Here is a 14,833-nt window from a genome sequence, read left to right as displayed (position 1 = left end):
AAGTGTGTTTGGGGGGCATTATGAGTAGAAGTGTGTGTGGGGGCATTATGGCAGCCTAGTCCACAGTGGAGTAGAAGTGTGTTTGGGGGCATTATGGCAGCCTAGTCCACAGTGTAGTAGAAGTGTGTTTGGGGGCATTATGGCGGAGTAGAAGTGTGTTTGGGGGCATTATGGCACCAAAACCTGATGGCTGCAGATCTGTCTGTCCTCTGTTAATACAAACAGTGTTTGTATCAGGTCGGACATTTCATGCATTCAGTACACATCCTGTTTTTGTTCCCTTTTGTCCTTTAAAGGAAATCCCTCAGAAAAACGATACGAAGCACTTAAGCTGATTAGAGAGGTGTTTGTCATTGTCTCATGGCAGGTTTCAGAAGGGAATGCTGTCTTGCATTGTTAGCAGAAAAGAGTGCCATTTAAAGCACTAGCTTTAGACTTTGCCTTTCTAATGTGGACTTGTGTTACCCTGCGTAATGTAATTCTCCCCTTATTCTTGCACGGGAGTAGAGCTCCATTTGTATTGATGATGATAAGATGTTCTGCTCTTCATATCAACTTAATGGGTATGTTGCCTGCTTGTGCGCGCTGGCGAAGGGTCATCAGTACCCTGGCCAGGCTGCTCCTGATTGGTTGGCTGTTTGGTTAGCATGGTTGGTATTGGCCTCCCGTCTGTGATTATGTAAGAGATAAGCTGTGGCTCTCTGAACAGAAGCCAGACTAGACCCTTCCGCTCCGCCACTAGCACACTCTCTCCTTTCTTCAGTGCACCCTGCTCTTTGGCAGCCGGCCATAGTCAATCACTCACGCTCCACGACTAACTGCTTATTCATTACAAAAACCTACAGGGCCGACGGCAGCTCTAATGGAATTACAGTCCAACACTATTATAATGTTCCCTCTTCACAGCCTAGCCTGTTATTTCTTTCATTGTTGTGAACAGCTTATGTGTTGTATAGTCTACATATGGACTATTTGTTCTTTTAGACAGCAGCCACAATAACAAGGCATTGCTAAATAGTTTTTTTTTTTTATACATTATTTTTAAACATAGTCCTTCCTGCTTGGCCAAATGATTCCAGCAGTGGCCTTCCCTGGTTGAATGTGTATCTGCCCTCTCAGGCCAACATTGTGCAATGAAAAAGAACCAGCTGCACCCTGGGTAAAGACCGAAATATGTTGGTTGCAATCGTATGTCCCTGTTTTGTCGTGTGAGCACCAGACATAATGAATGTTACAAGAGGAAAAATGGTTTGTGTATGTCACTATTGATCGTCTGTGGTGGAAATGAATGTGGCTGCTCAAAGTGCTCTGGCACAACTACACACTGATAGACATGTGACACAACTACACACTGATAGACATGTGACACAACTACACACTGATACAGACATGTGACACAACTACACACTGATACAGACATGTGACACAACTACACACTGATACAGACACAACTACACACTGATACAGACATGTGACACAACTACACACTGATACAGACATGTGACACAACTACACACTGATACAGACCTGTGACACAACTACACACTGATCCAGACATCTGGCACAACTACACACTGATCCAGACATCTGGCACAACTACACACTGATCCAGACATCTGGCACAACTACACACTGATACAGACATGTGACACAACTACACACTGATCCAGACATGTGACACAACTACACACTGATACAGACATGTGACACAACTACACACTGATACAGACATGCTGATGTAAGTGAAGATGACCTTTTCATTGTGGTCTGGTGGCACAGGCATCACAAGGCTGTCAGAACCCCAGCAGGACAGGCCTGCTCCCTCTAACTTCTCCAGATCTTCCTTTTGCAATGGAAGGGTGGTTTTTCTCTTTGGATGCCTCGCCCCTTTTTTTTAGGACACCTCGCCCTTAGGATTCACATCCCCAGTGCCCACTAAGATCATTTGGGAATCACATCCCCAGTGCCCACTAGGATAATTTGGGAATCACATCACTATTGCCCATCAGGATCATTTGGGAATCACATCCCCAGTGCCCACTAGGATCATTTGGGAATCACATCCCCAGTGCCCACTAGGATCATTTGGGAATCACATCCCCAGTGCCCACTAGGATCATTTGGGAATCACATCCCTATTGCCCATCAGGATCATTTGGGAATCACATCCCCAGTGCCCACTAGGATGCCTAGCTCTTAGGACGGAGTCGGCACCTATTACTGTTCCCCGACCATTTCCCCCTTCCTCAGAGTCCCTGCCAAGTAGGCTACTAAGCAGCTTTTTGTTTCTCGTGTGCTATTCATATTCGGAGTCTTTCATCCCATAGCCTACCTCCCGTTTGAAGGAAAAGGGACTAATTCTGACATAAATAATTCAGAGGGATGTTTTGCATTTCATCAGTCTTGAGTCCTCTGTTGTTGATTTATATAAATATGCTAATATTTAGTGTGTTTCTCCCTCAGCATGGGGCTCAGGGAATAGTCCTGATATATGAAAAGCTCTCCCTAGTTTGCTCTGCTGTTGTGTGTTAAAGCGCCACTCAAGTGCACTGTGTTCAGTCATCCACTGCTAATGGGCCGTAGGTGAGCCAAGGTCTGGGTGCAGTGACCCAGCTAAACCAGACAGGATTGAGGTGGAGCGAGAGCTGCAAACGTGTTTGTTGTTTGTAAGGGGGAGGGGTGATTATCCAGAGAAAGCTCATGTCCCATTGAAGTCAATGGGAGACTCGTGGGATTTCACCAAAACATTGCCCATTATCTCTCTCTGGAGTGGTTCAATCTTTTGGAGCCATTTCTCATAATCCACAAGTGGTGTGGATTATGCCAATATTGTCAATAAATTGATTTGGAGAGAATTGTTTTTTTCTGCTGTATACAGTTAGGTAACTGCAGCCTAGTTGCTAGCTAGCTAAACTAGCTAAGGTATCTAAGGTAGCCGAATGCAGAAGTGTCGTTTCTATGAAATGATGATTACCTACCTAGCTAACTAACTGGTGTTAGTTTGACACACATCAGGTTTACCTGCAACAACACTTGTTATAGGCCTTCTACTACTCGGATAGTAAGCATATGTCAGTCCACTGGTGGATTTTGGACTTCTGGGCCGCTCTCGGACCGCTCTCGGACCGCCATCACCTTCAGCGTAACTGGGCGTGGATAGTAAGAAAACAACATAAAAAGTTAGCACTTCCTGGAATTTCTAAATCATGGCATCGTTTATTTAAAATATCATCAGCTGAACAGAAGTTGTCCATTGTACTAGAAGGCTATCGAGGTGATAAAAATGTTAAGGGTTGCTGAAAATGAAAAAAGCAAGTGGCATAATGGTGGGCTGTTTGTAACCAGATCACCAGCGGACTGCCAGCTCTGCCCTAAAGTGATCCACTGGCCTTTTTCTATCAGGGTAGCGGCTAGCTAGTTAGCTCATGTTAGCCATGTTGCCATAGATACTGCCAACCGTTTATGTAGCTTCCTAATCTCGCTATCTTATGTGACTGGAACTTTCCAACTTTTTGACATGAATTGCCTTGCTTTGTCTTTGGTTAGTATTCTAAAATCTTACGGTAAACCGTAAGCTCTGGGTGCATGCTAATTATTAGAGGAATGCTGAAGCTAATCTTGTGTCTTGTGTGTGTGTGTAGTTGGACATGTTTCATGGGTGATGAGCAGAGCTCAGCAGACGAACGTACTGGTCAGACAGAGAGGAACTGAGTGGCGCGCTGAGGCTTCAGGGACTGGAAGTCCTCAGTATGTTCTGGTCTGCCCTGCTGATGCGAGTGATCCCCCTCAGCCAAGCCTCGTTCTGCAGCCTCTCGATCCAGGCTGTTCTTCCCCTCAGACGCGAGCGTCATCACAGGCGATGGGCCCTGCCCTGCCCTGCTGCCACCGGTGGAGCTCTTCAGCTGAATCACAGGGATGGCTGCAGCTCAGTCATGCACTCAGGCCGGGGCCAGTGCACACGCACGTACGGCACCCATCAGAACCATGATCACAAGAGCTGGGCTGTGGAAGCATGTCCATCCCCCCGTCAGCTTGAGTGGAGTTCTCACTCAGCAGCGAGCGCATTCCATTTTTCCATCCCTGTCTGTCTACATTGGCCAGCGTTCTAGAAACATCCTGCCAAATGCTGCTGTTTGTGTGGTCGCTCACCAACTCTCTGAGACATGCACAGCACATACCCAACACTCTTTCTTGCACACAGCGTGTTTGGGCAACGGTTGCTGTGATCATCACACATAACCATAAACATGTCTGTCTACCTTGTTTTGGGTTTGCGCTCTCTATCCACATATCCGAGACACTAGCTTTGACAGGCCACACACACCATCCCAGCATCTTTCTCTCCTGTTACTGGATGCAGAAACCAACAGGATGTATTTCTGCAGATATTTGAAACGGTTTCCAAATCTCAAAATGCACATGATAGAAATATTGTTGTCCTTTGTTGATTATCAGTTATATTTAGTTTTGTCCAGTTGTGAGCTGGGCCTCCGATTTGTATCCGTGAGAAGAGAGAAGCCATTCTTTGTGGGCTGTTTGAGCATATGTAGGGAGAGGAGCTGGCACGAGCTTCATTCCTGGGAGGATTCTATAAATATATCTAAAGCTGTTTTTTGTCTTTTCTCCAGTGAGCAGCAGTGAAGGGGAAGCAGCCAGGGAGGAAGCACCCTCCCCCTCCCTTACTTAAAGCAGGGCTAGGGTTTGAAGCAGGCACACCACTCCCCCTCCCTTACTTAAAGCAGGGCTAGCGTTTGAAGCAGGCATGGTGTTTAGTCCCTGCTGCTTTAATTGCTGTCATTTAGACCATTAGACTCATCTCTGCTGTCATTCATCCAGACAGAGTGTCTTTTGGCAAGTTAATGAGCTGACAAAGTCCAAAGCACCTACATGTCCGAGTGGCGCTGAGAAATGAGCACTCAAATCCAGCTCAACTCGTTATCTTGTCTAGTCCCTGAGGAAGTTCTACTTTCACTTTTGCCTCCTTGGCCATACTGAACCTAAGGTTTTGGAATCAAAGCAAAGCAAAGCAAAGCAGGGCTCCAGACCTGCTCTGCTGTGGTGTTGCGTTACTGTGCCCACATTCTGCGGTGCCACATGCCTCCCCCTGAGGTTGGCACACTTGCATGTTCTGGTGCAGAGCCCAGTTTGCACCTGCTCCACAGAAGAAACACTTCCAGCGCTGCAGTTAGTCCTCCTGCTTTCAGAGTCCTGCTCCACAGAAGAAACACTTCCAGCGCTGCTGTTAGTCCTCCTGCTTTCAGAGTCCGGCGTTAAGGATTGGTGCGAGACGGGGGGGGGACATAATTTTGGGTGCGGGAAAAGCTTACATTATGAATTCTGTTGATCTTAATAAGAAGGATTGTATTAGTGTCTGTCTTCTCCCTGGTTTTGCATCGGACTATAGTTCCCACAACCATGGAAATGCTGGAAGAGTAATGTGATTTTAAAATCCCATTTTCCAGGGCTAGAAAGGAAATTCAGGAAATTCATTGGAAGATTTGGAAAAGTCATGACATTTTGATTTTGAGTAATGTGGGTATTGTGAAATGAGTTAAATTATTGTACTCTTCCATGGAAATATTGGATTTCTGCAGGGTAATCATTTTCACCTTAATTGACATAGCCTAACTAACTTATTAGAAAAGGAATGGAAAAGGTTGTTTTCATTTGTATTCAATAATTCCAACCTGTGGAGTAAAGTATGCACTTGTGTCTACCTGTAGGTTGTGAAAGGTCATGCAAATGTCATTAAGGGTCACGGAAAAGTCATGGAAAAGTTTTGGAAATGGGTGGGAACCCTGAATAATGTGAAGACTGTTTGTTGGTCTAAAAACAGCCTTAGTTGTTGTGTGTTTATATGAAGTTAAAATAAGGCATTTTAAGTGTTGCAAATGGCCCTTTTAAAATCAAATTCAAATCCAGGGGCTAAAAATGACCCTTTTGATGAATATTATTAGGTTACTATTTCTGACGGTGGCCTTTGTGGACCAGATTTAAAGATGGGCGCCTCAGCCAGAGTCAGGCTATAAATAATTGATGGATAAATTTAAATGGATGCGACTTCAGAGTAAACTCCTGACTTAAGTGATGCTCTGTTTCTTTGTGGTTGGTGCTTCACGGGTTGTATCCTGGTTTGAAGTGTGCATCATATTTGCATGTGGTATTATCAGTGACCAATGCATATGGAACGAACATGTAAGCCCACTCCATGTGTCCATGTGCCCGTCATGTGCTGCCCTCAGTGCAGGGGAGACGAGTGAACGGGCAGAAAGGCTAAAGGTCACGGCATATGTTGACCTTCCAGTGGATGAAAGTGCTCCTGAGGGTCTTCTCTGTTCAGAAGATGCATGGAGGGCTGCTGATGCAGGGAATTGACTGTGTGTGTGTGTGTGTGTGTGTGTGTGTGTGTGTGTGTGTGTGTGTGTGTGTGTGTGTGTGTGTGTGTGTGTGTCTGTGTCTGATGCGGCGGGTACTGGGCAGGCGCCGCGTGCTGTTCCAGTAGAGGGAAGCTAAGCGTGCTGCTGACGGCCCTCAGCTGTGCTTCAGCCGCGGGCTTCAGGTCTAGGTCTGCTCACGTCAGTTAGACCCCCGCACTGCAGCAGCATCCAGGGAGAAGCCTCAGGCGCACGCCCTCTCTAGGCCAGTCACTTCTCCTCCATAGTCTCTGGTGTACAATATTCACTGGGCTCCCACTGTTTATTCACCCCACAGTGTTTGTCTATCATCTGTTAGTGTGTGTGTGTTTGTGTGCGTATGTGTGCAGGCACCCAGTCGTTCAGAGAGTTACTATTCCAGAGCTCTGAATATGGAGCAAACTAGGTTACTGGTTCCCAAGGGGTTCTTCCAATGAAATAATCCATTGAGCATTCTTAAAGATTTGTGAATTCTTCAAAACACATTTGTATTTTGGTGTGTATGTTTGTGGAAGGATGTTTCTCTTGAGGGCCAGCTACTTCATCATGTGTAAGTTCATTAAAGTATCCTTAAAGTATTTTTTAAAACTCATCAGACAATGTTTCTGTCTCTTGTATGGAAACGCTGAACCTGATTTGCATGGTAAAGCAAGACCAAGCGGAACTACTACTACTACGCAGTCAGTCAGCTAAAACGCCTGTTTGTGTATGAAAGGCATACATGGAAGTAGGGCTGGGTGGTATATCGACTTTATAAGGTATATCGATACATTTTTAAATGAGATATAGGATAACCATATTGTTTATATACCAATGTAGTTGACGTCGCATTATATAACCCGTTTCTTCCTAAAGCTGTGCTAGTGTTTGCTCCTCTCGCTCTCTCACACACACACACACACACACACACACACACACTCTCTATCCGTGCAGCCTTGCCCCCACTCTCCCTCTGCGTCTGAAAGTCAAAGTTCTGAATAACCTACTAATCGCATCTGATCATGGGTGCATTTTGGTACTGGTTCTACTCGACCTTAACGCTGCTTTGGACACTATAGATCATCATATTGTGCTCCAGAGACTTGAACATCATGTTGGGATCAGAGGCTGTGCCCTGTCCTGGTTTAGGGCTGACCTTTCTGGTCATCTTCAGTCTGTTCATGACCACCATGAGTCATCCAATCCCGTTCCTTTGCTCTCTCATGAGTACGTGTACCGCCTGGGCTTGCTCCAGACATTTCAGCAAATTTACATTTAGTCATTTAGCAGACGTTTTTATCCAAAGCGACTTACATATGTGCGACTTACAATGTATACACATTTTACATTTACACTGATGGCACACTGCACATCAGGAGCAATTAGGGGTTCAGTGTCTTGCTCAAGGACGCTTCGACAGGGAATCGAACTAGCAACCTTCTGATTACTAAACGACTTCTCTACCTCCTGTACCACTGTCGCCCCTTACATATACATTTCCCATGAACAGATTGTTCATCAAATGCATAATGGAAATGCCTAAAGTAGGTCCATTATTTATAAGAAAATAATGTGAAATCAAAACCTATATGCAATATTCATGCAGTTCAATGTCACTACAATAGTCAATAAATATCATATGATAAATGAAGAGGTCGTGGGGTTTCTGATTTTTTTTTATTGAGCCCTGTATGCTTTTGCTTCGATTATTGTTGTGTCCCCTTCGTTGTTGATCTTAATGTTTTGGATATATCCTTCCACTGCATATTGCAGTCCCTTTTGCCTTCATCTGGAGGATATCGTGGAGGTATTACTCCAAGAATCATCACTCACACTGACAACCATAGCGCTTGTCCCCGTACCCGCCATGGCTTTTGGCTTGACAGTTCCGGGAATTGTGTCGGACGTAGCAACAGTAACTAAGGGGGCGGGGCCCTGGCGATCGGTCAATTAAAAGGATCTGATGATGCTATGACCACTATTGATGGTTAAATATCATAGACTTGACTAATCCCCCACCAGCCCCACCCACATAGTTGATACGGAATATAAAGTGTGTGTCTCCAGGTGGGTGTGTGTCCCATCATGCTAGTGCCCCTTCAAGTGGGGTTGGCTCAAAGCAAAGCATTGTGCAGTGGCCAACTTGTCACTTTTGGCCTCCTTTGACACTTTGTGTCAGCCGTCTTTATATCGGTTTGACCAATATTAGTGTAAATGCAACCTCTTCAGTTGACCTAAGGATGCGCTATTTGTTTTATTTAGCCCTATAACGCCTGTTGTGTCATATTTGCTACTTGAGTTTTTGAGACGTCTACGTCATCAATACTTTCCTGAAAAAGCTGTTGTATGCAATCTGATATCTGTGCACTGTAGTGGGCCTTTTGAGTGCTATATCCAAAATGGCGCTCTTCATGTAGTAACTCAGTAAGTTTGTGGCAGGGGAAGCTTTGGCAATTTTACAGTAAGTTACAGTAAGAATAACATTTATATTGTTACATATATTTCAATATAAAAATGTACGGTATTGAAGCAACTTTTAATTCATTAATAATTCATACTTACATTTTTTTGTAAAATCTTGTTGAAATTGTATGTAGCAAATGTGATTCTGCATGTATTTAAGGTAAATATATCAAGCTTTAAATATGATCCAGGAAGTATTTATCTGTAAATCCAGACAGAAAGATCATATCCCAGCAACTCTCTGACACGAAACTTGGTATAGTGACTCGGGACCCCTTCCTGAGGTGGTGCAAAAGTGTTGCCTTATTTGACCCCTGGGGTGATAAGCAAAAACATCGAAATAAAAAAGTTGTAAAAAGCTTTCTGTTTTCAAACTGAGATTTGATCACAGTTTGTTTTCATAGAAGTGCTTGTGACATTGAACATGTGGCTTTGACTTACCACTGAACATTTAGTCCACCAACAGATATGGTGTGTTGGTATTCTGCCTGAAAATACCTGCATTTTTGGTCCATATCGGCCAGCCAATTGTCCATGTGGAAGTGAGCCTCATGCCCAGTGAAATGGTGGCTAATTTTCTCCTTCCCTCTCCCTCCCCCTGCTTCTGTAGCCTAATAAACCGCATGCTTCAGAGAGACCCAAAGCGGCGGGCGTCGCTGGAGGAGATCGAAAGCCATGCCTGGCTCCAGGGGGTGGACCCCTCCCCGGCCACCAAGTACAGCACGCCGCTGGTGTCCCACAAGAGCCTCTCGGACGAGGAGCACAACGGCATCATCCAGCGCATGGTGCTCGGGGACATCACTGACCGCGAGACCATCGTAGAGTAAGCCACAAGCAACACCACAAACACTTCCACAAAACATTGATGATTAATGGTCAACTGGCCGTGTTGTTTTGGTCTGACAACTGTACCCTATGACGGCCTGTCCTTGCTCCATGTCTGTGTGTTGGCTTCTCTTCTCTTCTCTTCTCTTTTCTTCGTCTGCCTGCCTGTTTCCAGGCTTCAGTGTTGTGGAAATGAACGGCGGGGTCGGACAGAGACAGCACATTTATCAGGGCCTTCTAGTTCGTTTTCCCCTCTTCCAACCATCATTCATCACTGCTTACCGACACCTCCATTTTAATATACAGCGCGCCTTCATTCATTAGGAAGATGGATCTGGTGGGGTGGTGTGGGGTGGTGGGGTGGTGGGGTGTGCAGGGAGACGCCACAGAGGGCAGATCAGTGCTGGACTTGAGATTAGTCCCTCGCTCCTGTTTCGATGTTGTTTGTAGAGTTACTCCCACACCCTCCCACAACAGCTGCTTCTGTCCTCAATGGAGTGGGAAGTGTGTGTGTGTGTGTGTGTGTGTGTGTGTGTGTGTGTGTGTGTGTGTGTGTGTGTGTGTGTGTGTGTGTGTGTGTGTGTGTGTGTGTGTGTGTGTGTGTGTGTGTGTGTGTGTGTGTGTGTGTGTGTGTGTGCGCGTGCATGTGTAGAGAGGCCCTCTGCGATAAACTGCACTAGAGCACACACACCCTCCTCCCCTTCCTCAGTGCTGGGAATGCCCTTATGATGAGAGTCCAGGATGATGCACAACTTTACTGCTGCGTTGTTGCTACTGTTTCTGTTCTGTTTTTTTTTTTTTTTTTTTTTTTTTTTAATTTAAAGATTTGTTTTTGGGCTTTTATGCCGTTAATTGATAGATTAGTGAAGAGTGGGACAGGAAATGAGAGGGAGAAGAGGTGGGGAGTGGACAGGAGAAATGACATCGGGCCAGATTCGAACCCGTGTCCTCCATGGGCGTCAAGCCGGAATGTGGTCGGGGCTACTGTTTGCGCCACAATGCCCCCCTGTTCTGTTTTTTTTTTTTAAAGGTTTCACTTTGCAAAGCTGGTGAAATATATAGGTAGAAATCCCACTGCATCAAAGACTCCCAATGCTGAATAATAGAAATCTTAATCATGAATAGTGAGGTTCCCACCCCTGGTGCACACGCCAGTTCTGGAGAGGAGCCAGCAGAGGGGCAGGATGCCATGGGATACCCACTGACCATCTGTCCTGTAGCCTGTTCCTTGGAAGCACTCATAATAACCACTAGTTTGTAAAATGTGTCATCATTTAGAGACTTGGGATTACTTTGCAGGACGGCGATTTTCAACATGTAGATGAAGAGCTGTCTGACTCACTGCTCACTGCTAGATCACTCGCCTGCCTTCTTTCCCTTCAGGGCCCTGGAGACCAACAAGTACAACCACATCACGGCCACCTACTTCCTGCTGGCCGAGCGCATCCTGCGGGAGAAGCAGGACAAGGAGGTGCAGCCACGCTCATCCAGCCCCAGCAACATCAAGGCCCAGTTCAGGTAGCACAGCTCTCTCTCTCTCTCTCTCTCTCTCTCTCTCTCTCTCTCTCTCTCTCTCTCTCTCTCTCTCTCTCTCTTTCTTTCTTTCTTTCTTTCTTTCTTTCTTTCTCTCTCTCTCTCTCTCTCTCTCTCTCTCTCTTCTTGAGGACATTGGACCAACTGTGCACATAAAGTGCTTTGTACGCATAGGTTAATTTTGCATCTGTATGGCCTGTGGTAACTGTGTCAGGCTTACTGGGAACATTTTAGCTATTAACCCAGTTTTCACACAACTTTCCTAACACAGTCAAACATCAAGCAAGTGCAACACAAGACAAAGCAAGACAACAAATAAGTTACTGAATAGTCCAGCAGAAAGTAGCCCCTTACCTGGCGGCTCCAGAAACTCCATAGTGTTACATTAGGCAGATGCCTAAGTGTCATTTATATGAACTGTCTACAGAAACCTGCAGAAAATACACACATGGGTAATTTAGTCAATCATGGTACAATAGGTCAGAGTACCCATACAGTATTGTGAATAATATTATTGTGGTCCAACTATGCAGTTGTATGGGGCCAGCTCTAGTGGTCTTGTAGTAACTGTAGTTGAGGAGAAATGACTCCTGTAGAGGCGCACTGTACAATAGAACACATGTAGACCACTAAGCCTCTCAGAGTGTGTTGGTGTGCACGATGAGTGTGGTTGAGCCTGGGGGAGACACTTAGGAGGAGGATGGGTGTTGACAAGAAACATGAAAGGACAAAAAAAAAAAAAAAAAACGTTTCCGTGGAGAAGATGTCAACATAGATTAAGTGATGTAAATGCCAAGGAGTCAAATGTTCGAGGAGGAGAGAGTCCCGTTCTGATGTACACCATATGGCAGGACACCCAACCCTGTTTCTCATCGTAGCCTTGGGCCATCCCCCTTTGCAGCTCCTGATGATGGATGTGTTTTTACGGATGCTGCTGAAAAGTGCTTCAGCGTGACCTAGAAACCCGTGTCAGGCTGCTCCGCTTTAACTGTCAAACAGCCGAGGAGCTCCAAGCTCACTCTTAGGTAGAGGAGTGCTCTCTGCCTCACTCTCCAGCTCACTCCCTGTCCCTTCACTTCTGGGAGTCCAACTCTGAGGCAGATCATGCTGTGTCACACTCTAATGAAGATCACACACACAGCCATATGAGGATCTATGTTATGGGATTCCTCTGCGGTATCAATCCGGTACACTTTGAGACGGGCCTCAGAACCGAAAGGTGAAAGAAAGACACATTTGTCAAACAGAAGTTGGCTAATGCAGGTCTGAGAATTTTGATTCATAGGAAAACTCATTCTGCGTAATATCACAGCAGTCAGCAAAGTTAAAAGCTCTTAATAGCGTAATGTAATTGATGCTCAGACAGGACCATTCCTGGAATGGTATGTTTGCCATGGCATTAAAGTTCCAACTCTGCCACTTGATACCGGTCACAAGTCTGTCACTGTCCTCTGTGTGTGTCCTGAGTTGCCTCCGTTACTCTCCCAGCCAGACGACACTCTTGACGGTTAAAGAAATTATATTGTGGATTACAGATTGTAGCTTAAAAATGTTTCTATTCTAACTTCTGTTTCTGTTCTGGGGAACTTTGTTTGTTTTCCCCCCCGCAGGCAGTCATGGCCAACCAAGATTGACATGCACCAGGACATCGAGGACAGCTTGGCTTCGTCCTCCATCTCCCACGCAGGTGGGCCACAGTCCCCCGCACGCAGTGCTGAAAACCTGCTGAACGGCCACCGCAGTAAGGGCCTGTTGGACCTGGGGCGGCGCGAGGATGTCGGCGGCAGCAGCAGCAGCGCCAGTGAGGCCTCGGGTAGCAGCTGCTCCTCCTCCTCCTCTTCTGCCGCCGGGCCCTCCAACCCCCTCAAACCAGGCAGCCTGCTGGCCGGCACCTCCTCGGCCTCGGCAAAGCCACGCGCCTCCCTCTTTAGGGTGGAAGAGGACGAGGAGGAGGAGGACGAGCACGAGCCCTCACCGCTGCCTGCCCAGGTCGTGCTTCGCCGCAAGCCCCCGCCGTCCATCACCAACCGCATCACCTCGCGCAAGAGTGCGCCCGTACTCAACCAGATCTTCGAGGAGGAGGGCGAGTCGGACGACGACTTTGACATGGACGAGAGCCTGCCGCCGAAGCTGAGCCGCCTCAAGATGAACATGACGGCGTCGTCACCGGGCACCGCGCAGAAGCGCTACCACCGCCGCAAGAGCCAGGGCCGAGGCTCCAGCTGCTCCAGCTCAGAGACCAGCGACGACGACTCGGAGAGCCACCGGCGGCGTCTCGACAAGGACACGGGCTTCACCTACAGCTGGAACCGGCGGGACAGCAGTGAGGGCCCGCCAGGGAACTCTGGGGGAAATGGTGGCAGCAGCGGAGGGCAGAGCAAGCCCCCGGGGGAGGGCAATTCAGGACCAGACCGAGGCAGCCCCCCAGGTGGGAGTGGAGGTGGGGGAGGGGGTGGTGGCGGGGGGCGGGGGTGGAGGCGGTGGGGGGAGCAGTGGTGGGGGTGGGGGTGGGGGTGGCACTAAAGGACAGGGCAGCCCCTCCAGCTGCTCTAGTGGCGGCGTCAACCGCTCATCAGGGTCGTCACGGAAGGCGTCATCGACGCGCAGTGGCGGGGAGCTGGTGGAAAGCCTCAAACTCATGAGCCTGTGCCTGAGCTCCCAGTTCCAGCAGCGCGGCCCCGGTGGCCGCTTCATCATAGACCCTCAGAGCCTGTCTAGCATCAAGGTGCAGGAGAAGTCCTCCTGGAAGATGTGCATTGGCTCCAACGGCAGCTTGGACCAGGTGGGCCTGCCCAGCACTGGCCTTGGGGTCCCAGGGCCGGAAACACATGCAGACCAAATGTCCTCGGTGCTCACCGAACTGGGCTTGGCAAAGGAGAACAAGCTGAACCTGAAGAACAATGTGCTCCAGCTACCTCTGTGCGAAAAGACCATCTCTGTGAACATACAGCGGAGCCCCAGAGACGGGCTGCTCTGCACCTCTGCCCCGGCCAGCTGCTGCCAGGTCATCTGAGGCCAGGAGGCGAGCGACCGGGCGGCTCCCTCCACTAGCACCACCTTTCCTCCTCTCTCCCCCCGCCACATCAGTAGCATAGCATCCCCCTCAGCACTCCACCAGTAGCTGAGTGAGACCCCTCAACGCCTCGAGGCAACTCCCCTCCTCCTGCCTACCTGCCTTCTGTGTTGTCTTAATCATTCTCACCTTATTTATTGGGTTTCTCTTCGTTTCCTGACTGGCACCTGTTTTTGAGGTGCATGCTGCTAGCTTTTTGTTGGTTTTCATTTTTTTGTTTTTTTGTTTTGTTTCGTTTCAATATTTTGTTCCTTTAGAATTTTCTTTTCTGTGTGCTTTTGCTTTTCGGTTCCACTAAAATGAATAGCGCTTATAAAAATTCCAAGGGATTGAATAGTGTTGAGTCAAACTTGTGTGAAATATTCATTTTAGAATAAAGGGAAGCTGGAGAAATGTGTTAAAAGACCAAACATCTGACCGAATAGCACAGGATAGCTAATTGGGCAAGCACTTATATTACAGACTCTTGTAACATCCAATTTATTCAAATCCTTAATATGCTTTGCATCGATTGTAAACTCTACAGAATGTAAATTTCAGATTTCCA

General features: G+C 47.2%; 1 protein-coding gene across 1 annotated transcript in view; it reads left to right on the top strand.

Annotated features, from left to right (window-relative positions):
• The window catches only part of snrka (SNF related kinase a), a 34,571-nt gene extending 20,296 nt beyond the window's left edge, over nt 1-14,275 (top strand). The window contains 4 exon segments of the mRNA XM_031576739.2: nt 9,466-9,678; nt 11,064-11,198; nt 12,824-13,647; nt 13,691-14,275. Of these exon segments, the coding sequence (XP_031432599.1) occupies nt 9,466-9,678; nt 11,064-11,198; nt 12,824-13,647; nt 13,691-14,226 (1,708 nt within the window). The 3' untranslated portion in view covers nt 14,227-14,275.
• The last annotated feature ends 558 nt before the right edge of the window (nt 14,276-14,833 follow it).

The sequence above is a fragment of the Clupea harengus genome, chromosome 11, assembly GCF_900700415.2.
Source record: "Clupea harengus chromosome 11, Ch_v2.0.2, whole genome shotgun sequence".
Lineage (NCBI taxonomy): Eukaryota > Metazoa > Chordata > Actinopteri > Clupeiformes > Clupeidae > Clupea > Clupea harengus.
This window is presented reverse-complemented; position numbering and strand designations above follow the sequence as displayed.